Source organism: Euleptes europaea, chromosome 9, assembly GCF_029931775.1.
Source record: "Euleptes europaea isolate rEulEur1 chromosome 9, rEulEur1.hap1, whole genome shotgun sequence".
Classification (NCBI taxonomy): Eukaryota; Metazoa; Chordata; class Lepidosauria; order Squamata; family Sphaerodactylidae; genus Euleptes; species Euleptes europaea.
Window position 1 is genome coordinate 62,741,127 of NC_079320.1, and position 16,328 is coordinate 62,757,454.

Consider the following 16,328-nt stretch of genomic DNA (forward strand, 5'->3'; position numbering starts at 1 on the left):
AGCATGCTTCCTCATGGATCCTCTTGTTTTTGAAATGATCTCCAATACGATTGTGGTTTTATTTTGTTTCAACATAAAAATCATATGAATTCATGAGGATCCATGCTTCCAATCCATGTTTTCGCACCATTGCTGTGCCACGAAGTGTTGGATCTATGTTTTCTATTATTCAGTCCATGGTCCTGGCTTTGACATATGATTTGGTACTGGATTTGGGGGAGTTCTGTTTTTTAAACTAGACAATCCATGTCTAGTTTTTACTTTTACTTTCTAGCTTTTACTTTTTTCTGTACTTGAAGAGAACAGAACAATGCATCAGGAGAAAGTTATAAACAGTGGGATCTTTACAACTGCAACCAAGGTGGAGGTTAATGATTTGCAATTCTGACTCCAATTATATATGCATTGTATACTTTCATACAATGGTAAAATTTACCTTCATCCCTTCTCATCTGATTTGGCCAAATTTGTCTATGTATTATATTTTCATCCTGCCCTTCCTCCAAAGAACTCAAGGTGATATATCCTTATGACAACCCTGTGAGGTAGGGAAGACTGAGTGAGTGTGACTAGAAGGTCACCCAAGGCACTTTCATGCATGCTGCATAATACACTTTCAATCCACCTTCAATGCACTTTGCAGCTGGATTTTACTGTGGGAAGCAGCAAAAACCACTTGCAAACACTCATTCAAGTACATTGAAAGTGGACTGAAAGTGCATCATTCGGCATGTGTGAAAGCACACCCCGATTCTATTAGGACTCAATGAGTGGAGATCTGAAGCACAGTTTTGCCAAATCTAGTCCTCGGGTCTAATCACAATGGCACCCCAGCTTATGTCTGGTGTTAGATAGTATCAAAAGCTAATAGGTTCTGTGCTCTCTCCTACATAAGAAGTGTGTCAGAAGGACCCATTTGTTAGAAAAATCGCCAGGCTGTGCTTAGAAAGCGCACAATTGCCCTGTTGCTTGTGCTTCCTAACTGTACCTTGCGTGTCAGCAAAACCCCGTTCTCACGTAGCCTCGTATCAAACGCATAGATCTAACTGCCCAGCTAGGGTTGCCTCTTCGCCACCGGCGGGAGGTTTTTGGGGCGGAGCCTGAGGAGGGCGGGGCTTGGGGAGGGGAGGGACTTCAATGCCATAGAGTGCAATGGCCAAAGCGGCCATTTTTCTCCATGCGAACTTCTGGCTATCGGCTGGAGATCAGTTGTAATAGCAGGAGATCTCCAGCTCCCACCTGGAGGTTAATCAAACATATGCAATCACTATGGCTTAAGTTTATTATATATATGCAAAAATTCAACAACACTATTACAAGTGCAACAGAAATTTACTGCAACGCGGGACAATATCCTGCAAAGAAAGAAAAAATAATAATACAATCATCATTTATGAACTATGGGACAATATATATACACCAACTGAAGAAATAGACAATGAAACAGGATACTTACCGGACTCCTGTCTTGGTTGTATATATTGGTTGTATATAGTCCTGACTTATTTTTTGATTATATATGAATCTTATTATTTATTGTTGCCACAAAAAAGTGTTAAAAATATATGGTTTCAGTGAGGTAACAGAACCAGGGTATACGCTAAAAATTATTTCACACTTGTGAGAAAAATTGTGTTGTTGAATTTTTGCATATATATAATAACCTTAAGCCATAGTGATTGCATATGTTTGATTATCCCACCTGGAGGTTAGCAACCCAATGCCCAACAACTTCCAGTAGGACAGAACGTCAACGGCCCGCGCGCGCAAGCAGGCAGCCACCTTTATACACAAGGAGACAGGACGGGACTGCAAGGCTTGAGCCTCCTCCACCGACACCAGGAACTCAGCTCACACTGGCAAGAGCCTCAGTTTCGGCACTGCGCACGCTCAGCCATTTGGCAAGCGGGGCCCGGCAGCTTGTCCCTCCGGAGCCACCGTAGGGCAGTCGCAGGACTAACGCGCCAGCGTCTTCTCGCGACGTTTTCGCAGCTCGTCAACAGACATGGCGGAATACTCTTGCGTGAAATCGACCAAGTTGGTTCTCAAGGGGACGAAGTCGAAGAAGTGAGGGTTTTGTTCCTGTTGGGATCTCTTCTGTTGTTAGGGAAACTGGCCTCTGTCCGTTTCCGGCGGGGGTTCGAGCGGGTTTGCCTTTCTCCCTTAGAAGCGCCTTGCTCCATTGATCTTGAGCAGCACAGTTTTAAATCTAATGCTTGAGGGGTGTAAGGACTGAGATGCATTTTTGCCACTTCCAATGTAGCGAGCATGTTTTCTGCACTGGGTCTACCGACGTCTTCCGAATGGAGGGTCTCTGAGCTTGCACAACGGGTCTTTTCCTCACTGCTGGTCCACGTGGCTGGAGATAGGAGGGCGCCCCCCGGGGTGGAGGGGGTGGGGTGTTAGGGAGTCCTTTGTGAGAAGCTACGTTTTTCTCCGCTAAGAGCATGAAAACTGGACCCTGCCAAAATATTCCTGGCGTCCCACGTTTTGTTTTCCACAGTGGCCAGGCAGATGACCGTCCCTGTTGTGTGTACCTCACAGGAAAGGGGCTGTGGCTGAGCATCTGCTTTGTGTGCGGAGGAATCCTGCTTCGATCCCTGTTAAAACTCGGAACAGAAAGGATCAGATAACAGTTGGTGTGAAATAACACTTTCCTGACTCCTGGAGAGCTGCTGCCTGTCAGAGTAGACAGTAGATCAGTGACCTGACTCAGCTTAAGCCTGCTTAATGTTGTAGCATATTGCTTCTCTATAGTTATAGTTATGGTAACACAGAGTCAATGGAAAAGACAATCATGCTAGGAAAAGTTGAAGTCAGCAGGAAAAGAGAAAGACCCAACAAGAGATGGATTGACTCTAAAGGAAGCCACGGCCCTCAGTTTGCAAGACCCGAGCAAGGCTGTTAAAGATAGGATGTTTTGAATGACATTGATTCATAGGGTCGCCCTGAGTCGAAAGCGACTTGATGGCACATAACACACACACACAGGTATTTCTCACTGCCAAGTCTTGGTGGTTTCTCTGCATTTTTCTGAATTCTATAATGGTAACATTTCAAACAAATTATTTTAGGTACTCAGGTATCCCTTGCCCTGTCCTCCTGGCTAATGGTGTGGATTCCTCAAAGAAGCAGACTCATTAGGGAAGGAATAGGGGCTGTAGCTCAGAGGTCGGGTATGCAAAAGATCCCAGGTTCAATCCCCAGCATCTTCAGTTGAAAGGATCGGGTGATAGGTAAGACTACCTGAGACCCTGGAGAGCTGCTGCAAGCCTGAGCACACAATACTGACCCTGATGGACCAGCTTCATGTGTGTTCACTCTCTGAATGGAAGTAGCTGTTCTGACTCACTTTGAGTCTTTGGGGCTGTGGGATTCTAGTGTATATTTACCCATGTAGCCTTTTTTCATGGACCTGGTAATCTCTACCATTGTTTTCTGTGTAAGCAATCATCGTGCTTACTGCTTGTTTTCTGCTCTCTGTGCATAAAATGAATCGTTGGGGGATGGGGGTAGTTGCATGTCTGATTGCTGCTCCAGAATGAACACTGATGATACCTGGGGGGTGGGAGTATGATCATTCCCATTTAATGGCTTGTGCTCAGGAGCAGTTTAAGAAAATCACTGCCAAAATACATTATCATAAGTCATAAATGAACTTAAATCTTATAGATGAAAAGGTTTGGGAATATGTTCTCTGGGTTAAGAAATTCAAATGAATAACCCTTATTGGTAGGACTTTGCCTTGACTGTTACTTCTCTCTGAGACTCTCCGGTGTGCTTTAAGGATGGTTAGGGTTGTATGTAATTAAGGTGGAGCCTTTGAGTATTGTATGTTAACTTTTTCTTGTGACTCTTGTAGTAAGAAGAAAAATAAAGACAATAAAAGGAAAAGAGAAGAAAATGCAGAAGATAAGCTTGACATTGTTGGTAAGTTGACTTTTCCGTAGAAGTCAGGCTACTTGGAGTGAGGGGTGGAGACCTTTTCTAGTGACCAAGTAAAGTGTTCTCAGTTTTCCAGTTGAACAAACTTATAATATTGGTGGGGACATACAGCTTCCTGTTATGCTAACATAATATCTCTTGTCACCTTGCTGTGGTGTAGCTATTAGTATAGCCCTCCCTAGGCACATATGTTCCCTGACCTGGATGGCCCAGGCTAGCCTGATCTCGTCAGATCTCAGAAGCTAAGCAGGGTCAGCCCTAGTTAGTATTTGGATGGGAGACCACCAAGGAACACCAGGGTTGCTGTGCAGAGGAAGGCACTGGCAAATTACCTCTGTTAGTCTCTTGCCATGAAAACCCCAAAAAGGGGTTGCCATAAGTCGGCTATGACTTGATGGCACTTTACACACACACAGGCACATATGTACTCATCAAGCGAGTTAAAGAATTTGGATGTTAGCTGATAAAGAAAGTGAGAATTATGATCTTTTAGAAATCCAACAACTGGGCACCAGCAACAGCACAGATATACTCATCGAGTTGGTTTCAAATCAGTTTGTGAAATTGCGCACCAGAATACATGAAGCTGCTGTATCCTGAGTCACGTTATTGGTCTATTAAGAACATGATTGTCTACTCTCAGCAGCTCTCCAGGGTCTCTGGTAGAAGACTTTCACATCACACACTTCCTGTTCCATTTAACTAGAGAATCAGGGGTTTCAGTTTGGATCCTTCTGCAGATCAAACAGACGCTCTGCCACTGAGCCACAGCCCTTTCTGGGTGGCCCCACTTCCCCTTCTGCTGTTTAGCCCTTCGTGTCTTTAGTTTGTCTCCTTTCCCTCAAGCCTTCTTCGCCTTCCATTTAATTCCTGTTTCTTAGCCTGTTGCTTTCCTTGAAGCACCATGTCCTTTTAGCTTCCTCACCTCCCAAGATCGCTTTTCAGTCCCCAGCCAGCCCCACAAAGCAACCAGCTGCATAAGATTTTAATCCAGTTAGTTTCCCTTCCCTTACAGAAACTGTGTGTACACATTCCCCAGAAAACTGATATGTTTATGTCCAAAGTATGAATGATCATTGCTTTTGAATAAGTTACCACTACCTTAGCTTTTGGTCACAGTAGGGATTTTCATACCATAACTAAAATTATAAAATGATGCTTTCTAAAGTTTGTGTTAATCGTGGTTAATCTGTCAGTTTGCATTGTACTAGCTTTTTTTCGTTTATAAAAGATGAAGCTGTTTGAATGTTTAGTATCCCCGAAGCTTTTTCAATGAGCAGTTGGGTCAGTGTAATTGGTGCACTTTGAAACAGGCAGCAAATGAGTTCCTCTTTTGTCTTTGTTTTTCTGTTAGAAGGCTGGTGGACAGTAACAAATTTTGGTGAAATCACAGGAACGGTAGCGATAGAGATGGGACAAGGAACCTACATCAGCGCTCTTGACAATGGCCTTTTTACACTTGGAGCACCTCATAAAGGTTGGTATGAGCAGACCTAGAGAGAAGGTTTTTCTTCATAAGGTTTGACAAAAAGTAAGCCTCATTTGTAGAAGGTTCTGTAGTGCGCTTGCTTGTAATATAATCTAATCTTGCAAATGACAAAAAGCTATAAAACCACATGTGTGTGTGTTAGCCCACCCTCACACATCTATCAGTGCTTAAACAGAGCAACATCTGTCTCTGCCCATTGACTCCAATGGCCTTGTACGGGTGTAATGTATTTATTTTATTTAAAATATTTTTGTGCCACCCCATCCACCCAGCTCAGGGTTCTCAAGGCAGAAAACTGTCTAGGTAAGTGTTCTTATAGTGCAATCCTAAGGAGAGTTACTCCAATCTAAGCCCATTCTTTTAAGTGCAATAATACGTATGTTATCTGTATATATGATGATAAAGCTATATAAATGTCAACTTTATGGTAATGTATCTGTATGAACTTTTTGAGTCTGTACTTATTAATTTACTTTATTTATACCCCTACCTTTCTCCCAGTGGGGACACAAAGCGTCTTACATTATTTTTTCTTCCATGTTATCCTCACAACAATCTTGTGAGGTAGGTTAGGTTGAGTGTAGGTGACTGGCCCAGGGTCACCAAGCAAGCTTCCATGGCAGAGTGGGGATTCCAGCCTGGGTCTAATCATTACGCCACACTGGCTCTTTTCATCTTGTATTGCAGTTTGGTCAGTGCTGCATAAGTGACTTATTATTTATATCAATAGGATGTGTTTTATTTGTTTTAGAAAAATTGCCCTGCCTTCCATCAAACCTGTTCTTTAGAGTGGTTTGCAAAATCAATAAACTCCACAAAACAGCAAAACAACAACATCCGTTAGTGAAACCAGTAAAGCAAACCACCCCACAAGGAATCAAGTATGAATTACAATAGCAAGTACAATAAACCATCTTGATATTAATGAACAACCCCTTTTTCTCAACCAACAATATAAATAATACAAAACATAAGTATAGCTTATGTAAGTATAGTTTATGTAAGAATTTGGAAGACTTGATCAGATTTCGCCTGGTCCTTAGATAGCACCAAGCAAAAATATCTGGGGATGAGAATTCTACAGAGGAGATGCACCAAGAAACTTTAGTACAGTTTTTTGATCTACAACATTGGTTCAGGTGTCAGGCCTACAACAGAAAAGTCTAATTGGAAAATAACTGCTGTGCTTGTGATTCATCAAGCTGTGACCTTTTGCAACTGAGATAAGATTCCAGGTGTTGGGAGGAGGCACTTCTATCTTGACTCCCTTCTTCAAGGCCAAGAACACCGGTGCTGCATTCTATCCGATTAGAAGAAATTACGAGCCTTTTCGCCTGTGAGAAAGGAGCAGGCTTAGCCTGCAGATAAGCCCCCACCATTCCATCTCGCTCTGACCTCTTGGGTAACCTGGCTGGTAACAGGGTTACATAGTTAATTGAAATCACCAGCCAGCGTGGTGTAGTGGTTAAGAGCAGTGATTTGGAGCAGTGGACTCTAATCTGGAAAACTGGGTTTGATTCCCAACTCCTCCACATGAGCAGCAGACACTAATCTGGTGAACTAGGTTGGTTTTCCCACTCCCCCACCAAAGACTGCTAAGCAAACTTAATAGTCATGGGATAAGAGGACAAGTCTTCTTGTGGATTGAGAGCTGGCTGAAAAATAGGAAGCAGAGAGTAGGAATCTCACAATGGCGGGATGTGAGCAGTGGGGTGCCTCAGGGATCTGTGTTGGGACCGGTGCTTTTCAACCTGTTCATCAGTGACCTGGAGTTAGGGTTAAACAGTGAAGTAGCCAAGTTTGCAGATGACACCAAATTATTTAGGGTGGTTAAAACTAAATCGGACTGTGAAGAGTTCCAGAAGGATCTCTGCGTACTGTAAGAATGGGCATTAAAATGGCAAATGAGATTCAATGTGAGTAAGTGTAAAGTGATGCATATTGGGGCAAAAAATCCCAACTTCACATATACACTGATGGGATCTGTGCTGGCAGCGACAGACCAAGAAAGGGATCTTGGGGTGGTAGTGGATAGCTCAATGAAGATGTCAACCCAGTGTGCGGCAGCTGTAAAAAAGGCAAATTCTATGCTGGCCATAATTAGACGAGGAATAAAAAAACTGCTGATGTCATACTGCCCTTGTACAAATCTATGGTGAGACAACACTTGGAATACTGTGTACAGTTCTGGTCACCAAACCTAAAAAAGGATATTACAGAGCTTGAGAAGGTGCAGAAAAGAGCAACCAAAATGATTAGGGGACTAGAGCAACTGTCTTATGGGGAGCGATTAGGACGCTTAGGGCTGTTTAGCTTGGAAGGAAGGCGGCTAAGGGGAGACATGATAGAGGTCTATAAAATTATGCATGGTTTGGAGAGAGTGGACAGGGAGAAGTTTTTCTCCCTCTCCCATAATACTAGAACATGGGGTCATCTGCTAAAGCTGGAGGGCGAAAGATTCAAAACAGATAAAAGGAAGTATTTTTTCTCACAACGCATAGTTAAATTTTGGAACTCCCTGCCCCAGGATGTGGTGATGGCTGCCAGCTTGGAGGGCTTTAAGAGGGGAGTGGACATATTCATGGAGGAGAGGGGTATTCATGGCTGTTAGTTAGAATGGATATTAGTCATGCTGCATACCTATTCTCTCTAGTATCAGAGGAGCATGCCTATTATTTTGGGTGCAGTGGAATACAGGCAGGATGGTGCTGCTGCCGTTGTCTTGTTTGTGGCTTCCTAGAGGCCCCTGGTTGGCCACTGTGTGAACAGACTGCTGGACTTGATGGGCCTTGGTCTGATCCAGCAGGGCCTTTCTTATGTTCTTATGTTCTCCTCCACATGAAGCCAGCTGGGTGACCTTGGGCTAGTCACACTCTTTCAGCCCCACCTACCTCACAGAGTGTCTGTTGTGGGGAGGGGAAGGGAAGGTGATTGTAAGCTGGTTTGATTCTTCCTTAAGTGGGAGAGAAAGTCAGCATATAAAAAACAACTCTTCTTCACAGATCTGATTGGTCAAAGAGCTTAGGCCAGCTCAGACCATTTTGGCCATAAAAGTTTAACATTTCAGTTTAGTTCTGTTCTGATTCATGGTTTCCTGATCCATCTTTGGATTGCTGACTTTTAGTCAGTTCGCTCCTCCCCTAGTTTATTTTAGCTAGGAATTTTATCTATCAGGCTGACGCCTGGTTTTTAGCACTGTTAATTCAATATTGTCTTATGTTTACTATGTTTTATGTTTCCTATCCTCCTTTTGTGTTCCCCTCCCTCTTTCCTTGGTCCAAGACTGCAGTCATAGACCTAATAAATTATTATTATTGTTATTGTTATTATTATACTTGGATTGCTTGCTTTCGTGCTTGCTTTATGGTTCAGACATGGTGTCTGTCCATGCTGATTTTTGCAAAGAGTACACTTTGAACACTGGAGGATTTCAGCTGGAAGGGTAACATCTGGTAATTTGAACTAATGTTATTACTGTGTATAGTCCTTTGATCTAGTTTTGTTATTTTAAATTCCTCACTGTTCTTTTTAGAAATGTTCTTGAGCAATTTTAATAAATCACTTTAATTATATCTTGTGGTATTTTGTGACTTTCTTGACTTTAATCATAGGAAGGTTGGAAGCTTGCCCCTTGGTTTCTGGCTTTTTGGGTAGTTCAAAGGGGCTGGTGGCAGCTACCCACACTGTGGTGTGAGGACTCATACCCCAGGGTTTTATAATTTGTTTTGCTGACTCAACTCAAAAGAATCCCTCGGAATAGAGGTTCTCGGCAGTTATCATTAATGGGTTTCTCCAGTATTAACTAGAATAATGTGTCTCTTTCTCTTTCCATTACCTTCAGATGAAGGTCCTAACCCTCCTGAACAATTTACTGCTGTCAAGCTATCGGACACAAGGTAATTACCACTCTCCTGAGCTTTAAACCAGATATTTTCCTGAGGCATTCTTGAGTTTCTCCATATAGGAATGATCAATACTAATTCTCTCTCTCCAGGATCATTCCGTGTGTTAATACAAACTGTTTGCAGTCCTCCAACCTCATTTCTTAATGCTTTTTAATTTATCACTCTATCTAGATTTTTAATGTTAGCATAGGGGGTTACCGCACTTTGTATTCCCAGCGACGTATTAAGAGTTTGAAAATGTTATAAAAAACATCGCTTTAAAAGGGTTTTTGGATACCACGGCTTATAAATGGTTGGAAGACGTCTTCACAGCTAAAGGGGCCAAACAAAGTGCGAACAGTATTTTTTACAACATTTTCAAACTCTTAATACACCAGTGGGAATACAAGTGTGGTAACCCCCGTAGTCTAACACACAGGGTCCATTAAATGGAGAAGGACAGTGGGGATTTTTTAATTGTGTACCTTCAAGTTACCCTTTCCACTTCGATTTGATTGCTGAGGGATCTCTACATGTCTGCCATGGAATTCTGGCATATTGCAGAAGATTCTGGGATACATTGTACCTGTCAGTTCATGTAGAGCCTTAGCTGAACCTGTTGGGCTTCACAGTTTTCTGGTGTGACCTGGAGCACACCAATGCCTGAAAACATCACCAGTGTTCCCCCACAGCTGCCCATTTGCAGGAAAAGATCAGTAGCAGTAAGCAAGCTGATTTAAGGCAGCCTGTCTACTATCATCTCGCTGCAGAATCTCTGATAAACTTTCAGGAAACCCCAGCATTCTCCATAACGCAGAATATTAGTAATGGAGTGACAGTTGTTAATGTCGTTGCTTTTTTTTTCCTTTAAGAATTGCACTGAAATCAGGCTATGGCAAATACCTTGGTATCAATTCAGACGGGCTGGTTATTGGACGTTCGGACGCAATAGGTTCAAGGGAGCAGTGGGAACCAGTCTTCGAAGAGGCAAGTGGCTTAAAATAGCAGTTGACCCTAGCAGATAATGCATCGGTTTGGGGGTTATACTTGTTTATTTCTGAAAGAAGAACTTGCATAGAGCTGTTGTCTGAATTCTGGGATTTCTCTGTAAAGGTATGGGGAGAAATGATTCCTTTTGATTCTTTAAGGCAGCAGTTCCCAAACTGCTCCGCAAAACATCTCCTAGTGCTCTGTGAAGAGTTTGGAAAGAAAAATACTACTGTCATTCGATTTAGTATAGAGGTGCTAGGTGAAAATTAGTGCTCCATGATGAATTTTTCTCCTGAAAAGTGCTCCATGACTCAAAAAGTTTGGGAGAATTTACTTGGGGGGAAATTATTCCTTTTTATTCTTTAACACAGTCAGAAAGAACTTAGTTGAGAGCTTTCATTCATTCATCCATTCCATCTGGGCAAATTATCTGAGCTGTGTGCTGCAAGAAGGTGGCCAAAAGTGCATGACAATTACCATATTTTTGCAAGAAATTACTAATTTGGTTTGGTTCTTTTGTTTATTTTTTTGCAGGGGAAAATTGCTCTGTTAGCAGCTAACAGCTGCTTTATCAGATGTAATGAGGAAGGTGATATAGAAGCCAAAAGTAAAACTGCAGGGGATGAGGAAATGATTAAGGTAATCTGAACGTTCAGTGGATGTAACACTTTACATGTCTGTGTGCATGTTTAGAACAAAATGCAAAAGTGTAGCACACCACCATATGAAATGTCTGCTGTCAAACTGAGTCCCCTGTGCAGTTTCTTGTTCTTTCAAACATTGGTTCAGGCTTTAGTCTACACCAAAATTGTTCATTTGGAAAATAACCGTGCTGGTGCTTGAGATTCAGCAAGCTGTGACCTTTTGCAACTGAGATAAGAACACAGGTGTTGGGAGGATGGTACTTTCTATCCTGACTCCCTCCTAGGTCTTCAAGGTCGAGAACAGCAGAGCCACAATCCATTCAATTAGTCAATGAAATTATGAGCCGTCACATGTGATAAATGGGGGGAGGGCTTAGCCTGCAGAAAAGCACCACCATTTTATCACCTTCTGGGTCACCTAGCTAATAACAGAGAGGCAATTAATTGAGATCATCAGCCGCAGATCTGATTGGTCAAGAGCTCAGGTCCTGTGGCCATAAAAGATTAGCATTTTCAATGGTGATTTGTTCTTGGTACTAATTCCATGGCTCCTTGATCCAATTCTAGACTTCTTGATTTCATGCTTGCTTTTTGGGCCAGACACCCTGTACCCAGTCTGCCTATGCTGAGTGGACTTTGCTGGAAGATTTCAGCTGCAAGGGTAGCATCTGTTATTCTGGACTAGTGTTCTTACTGTGTAGTTAGTCCTTTCGATCTAGTTTTGTTACATTAATTCCTCACGGCTCACTGTTCTTTTAGTAAAATTGTGCATGAATATTTCTAAAACACTTTAATTGTATCTTGAGGTGTTTTGTCTTCAGGTGGCTTCAGTCTAATTCCAGTACCTAGCCCTTCGTGGCTACACCTACCAAGTTAATTGTTTTGTGAAACTCACACTGCTAGTGGTCTACCTTGCATGGGTGACTTTCTTGACATTAATCGCAGGAAGGTTGGAAGCTTGCCCCTTGGCTTCTGGCTGTTAGGGTAGTGCAAAGGGGCTGGTGGCAGCTGTCAAGACTGAGGTGTGAGGATTCATACCCCAGGGTTTTGTAATTGTGTGTTTTGGTGACCCACCCTAATAGAACTCCCTCGGACAAGGGGTTCTCAACATCTTCTACATCTTTTGGAAGCAAAAGACTTTCTTTCCACTGCAATGCATAGTATCATCAAATGGGACTATACCTTCTGTTTTAACTGGTATTCATCTCAGACCTGGATCCTTGGGGGAGGGGGGGGCGAAGCAGTGGGAAGTCTCTGTGATTTTTTTTAAATCACTTATTTCAGCTAATTCCTCTCAAAGTAGATAGAAGGGAAGCTGAATCACTTTAGTCTGCAGGTGTATGATTGGATGGTTCTTCACATATACAAATCCTGACACATAGATAATTGGATATCAGGGAGGAGGGTTATAGCCACATTGTATTCTATATTTCTTCCCCTTCCTCCAGGAGTGTTCCTAGTATTTCACTAGTCATAATAATGGACAGTTTGCTAGAGAGAGTCTTCTGATTGTACTATAAAATGTAATTACAATAGCGTTGTTTACTAAATGTTTCTTTGCATCTTTATGTTCCTTGAAACCACAAAGCAAAACTTGAAAAGCTTCATGAGAGAGTCAAGAAGTTTTGTGTTTGACTTTTTGGTGTCAACTTTAAGTAAACCACATTGGCTGGGTTTTTCCCGCTTTCCTTTTTTATTTAGGTCAGAACATGCGCTGAAAGAGAAGCCAAGCAAAAAGATGACATTCCTGAAGAAGACAAAGGAAACGTTAAGCAGTGTGAAATCAACTACGTGTACGTAAGAAGAGGATTTCTTGGCCTGCTGTAAAAAGAGAGCAAGAAACGTTTTGCAAGCTGCCTTGGAACATAGACTATTCCATTTCCCTGAATGAAAATCTTAGCTTTCAGTTCTAGTAGCCGTTGAATAAATGTATATGCTTCTAGTGCACATTGATCATTCAGTGGGCTTTGTTTTAAGGGCTTTGTTATGCTTTTACTGGGCATGAGTATACAAACTCTTCAGATATAAAATAGAGTTCATTATGTTTCATTCAAACAGAAGATGTTAATAGTTTGTGGTTTCCTTTCCAGGAAGAAATTCCAGAGTTTTCAAGATCGCAAACTCAAAGTAAGCCAGGAAGACAGTAAAGCCCTCAAAAAAGCCAGGAAAGAAGGCACTTTTCACGAGGCCCTGTTGGACAGGTATGTCTTCTATTTGGGTACCATTTCTGTTGTCAATGAAACGTTCTTTAACTCTGAAGCATAGTCTCGGCAAATAGCTTATGAAACTATAAAACTTTCTGAACTGTGCCATTTCAGATTGTAGGTGTGGGGTCGTATGATAAAATTCTCCTTTGTACAAAAAAAAAGTACTGCATGAGAGAAATATATGCTGCAAAGAGCGACATAAGCCTAACTTTCTCCCTGGCTTTGCCATATGTAGTGACTTTTCTCTTATGTGAACACATTCAAGCATGTAGCCACTGCCTCCTGGAGTCCAAATGGGTCCATCCAGGAGCTATTTGCTAACTTGGGCCATGTCCGCACTTACCATTTGCGGCTCTGGCTTCCATGGGCTTTCCTTGCATGTTCCCACTGCAACTCACCCGAAGGATTCCAAGGACGCCTCCAGAGCGCAATTTCGCCAGGTTAAGCGCATCCGCTTATACGGCGAATTAAAAAAATAAAACGTCCTCCACACCCGGTGCCTTACAGTGGGAACATGCAAACTGTGTTTGATCCATTTCCTGCTGCCAGCCCACTTCCTGCTGCCAGCCCGCACTCCCCCCGCCTCCCTTAATCACGCTGGACCAATCGCCGTCCTTGCTTGGAGAAGCCGACTGGGCATGCGTGGGAGCGTGCCGGTCTGGGCTTATCAAAAGCAGCGGACAAAGGCGGCGCGGTGGGAACAGAAATTTAAACTCATCTTGGATGCTTTCGTACTGGACGCATGTAAATAGCGAGGGTGCGTTCACGGGCTTGGTTAAACTGTCTCCCTTAAAATGTTATGTTTTGGAGGTGAGATCAAGTGATATGAAAGATCCGTTTGTCTTGTTTGATCTATGGCTGTTTTTTATGCTACAGTGAGCCAGTGTAAACTTACCCCTGATCCACCCAATGTTCTGTCATGAATACTAGCAAATTTTACACAGCAGCCGTTCTTTCAATTTTCACCTATTTAGAGATATTCAAAAGGTGTTTTTCTAGTTGTTTGATGGATGCCACAGACTATTCCAGCTTCTAAGTACAGATTTTTATCTCTTAAAGAGAAATAGGAGTTGCTTCTATAAGCATTTCAAAGTCCTGTACTGATAAATGTTCTGTTTTCTTGATCCTACATACTGCAAATTACCGTGACAGTTAACAAAAGCTGCTTTAAGGCTAGCGAGAAAAGTTTCAGCTCATTTATGCATGGCTGTTTCACTCGCCGTCACCCCTCCGACGACTTCGGGTCTTTGTTGTGATTATGCATGCCGTTTCTGACCGTCAGAGGTCACCTCGCTCTCACCCTGCGTTTCCCCACGTTTTGCCCATGTTTTCAAATTTGAGATAAAATAGGTCCCTCAGAACACGGGGAAACACAGTGGGGAGAGTGAGGTGACCTCCGATGGTCGGAAAAGGCATGCATAATAAAAACAAAGACCCGAAGTCATCAGAGGGGTGACTGCGAGTGAAACAGCCATGCATAAAAGACCTCAGTCTTTAGCAGTGCAGTCCTAAACAAAGTCTGTTGATTGCACTTTGAGTGTGTGTGTGTGTGAGAGAGAGAGAGAGAGAGAGAGATTTTGCTGTCAAGTCATAGCTGATTTATAGTGACCCTGTAGGGTTTTCAAGGCAAGAGGCTTTCAGAGATGGCTTGCCATTGCCTGCCTCTGCGTGGGCTGAGAGAGTTCTGAAAGAACTGTGACTGGCCCAGGGTCACCCAGCAGGCTTCATGTGGAGGCCTGGGGAATCGAGCCCAGTTTTCCAGATTAGATTGCGCTTTAGCTTACCTAAAATGAGAATACGGGGGTACAACTTCTTGCTCTTAAAGGCTCAGTGCAAAGTGTGTCAAAATGCTAAACCTGCTTGGTTAGCACTTACAAGGGGAAGACTCACAAATCATTTTAATCTTTTCCTTTTCTGTTACAGGAGATCAAAATTGAAAGCTGATCGATATTGCAAATAACCCAAAAAGTGTGGCTTCTCTTCGCTTACTTTATTAGTGGCTCGTATATGTGTGTGAATATTCTGAGTAAAACATTTTGATGGCGTATAATTAAAACTTAAGATTTTTTCTTCTTTCTGAAGTCAAGGGTTCTTTTTTAAGTAAAAATACTACCTACAAATATCTATATTTTTGTTTGAAGGCACATTGTGGACACTTTGGAACAAGTTTCTGTTTCAGACCTCTGTCTGTTTTCTTTTGTCTGCCCTCTTTGCCCCCCCCCCCCCATTCAGTTATGGACCCACAGTTTAAGAAGCTTTGGCCTACACACCTCCCTACCTCTCCCTCAATGCAAGTGCTTCAACAGGATCTGAAAACGTCTGTTTTTACCCAAGAATATGATCTTTGAAATCTGCCACTACTTTTTCCTTTCTCTTGTGTTTTTTTCTTTCTTATTATTGGGGGGAGGATTAAGATTGTAGATTTGCAGATAGGGATTTCTCTTTTGAGTTAATAGTTGCCCACCTAATACAGAGGCATTTTATTTATGAACACATGAAGCTGCCTTATACTGAATCAGACCCTTGGTCCATAAAAGTTGGCAGCTCTCCAGGGTCTCAGGCAGAGGTCTTTCACATCACCTACTTGCCTAGTCCTTTTAACTGGAGATGCAGGGGATTGAACCTGGGACCTTCTGCATGCCAAGCAGATGCTCTACCACTGAGCCACAACCCCCTCCCCTTTACACTGTAATCCTGAAAACATTTGCTAACAGAACCAGTCCTATTGAATCCTGTAGAAACGTCCGCAGAGTAAAGTTGCATAGGGTCAGGCTGTTGGTGCCAAAGTTAAGGCTCCAAAAAATAAGTAAAAATATCACTGACTAAGATTGACTGTATTTACTGGGCTGGCTTGGAAGCATGCAAGATAAGTGGAGGAACCAGCACAAAGAAAAATAGATACGTTACTGATGGTCTGAGAAGATGTCAAACTCCTCAAAGTGGAAGCAGGATTGCTAATACCGGCTGAAGCTAGTCTTCAACTGCAGATTTCATTTAGTCAACAAAGACGGCTCGTGTCTTAAAAACCTTAATGTCCTAATGAAGAATTTATGTTGTAAGGAAACATGAGTACAATTTTGCAAAATGCTTATGAATTTCTATTATGTTTGCCCTCCCAACAACCCTGTGAGTTAAGTTTCTTTTTCTCCCAGTTCACCAACACAATACT

At 42.4% G+C, this 16,328-nt stretch overlaps 1 protein-coding gene across 1 annotated transcript; it reads left to right on the forward strand.

Moving 5' to 3' along the window:
- Window positions 1-2,000: 2,000 nt before the first annotated feature.
- Window positions 2,001-15,149, forward strand: FRG1 (FSHD region gene 1). Its single transcript, XM_056855418.1, is given in 9 exon segments — window positions 2,001-2,067; window positions 3,863-3,930; window positions 5,300-5,422; window positions 9,276-9,330; window positions 10,191-10,350; window positions 10,843-10,947; window positions 12,654-12,745; window positions 13,043-13,153; window positions 15,083-15,149. Coding segments are annotated over 9 exon segments (813 nt in total). The 5' UTR covers window positions 2,001-2,005; the 3' UTR covers window positions 15,120-15,149.
- Window positions 15,150-16,328: the final 1,179 nt, after the last annotated feature.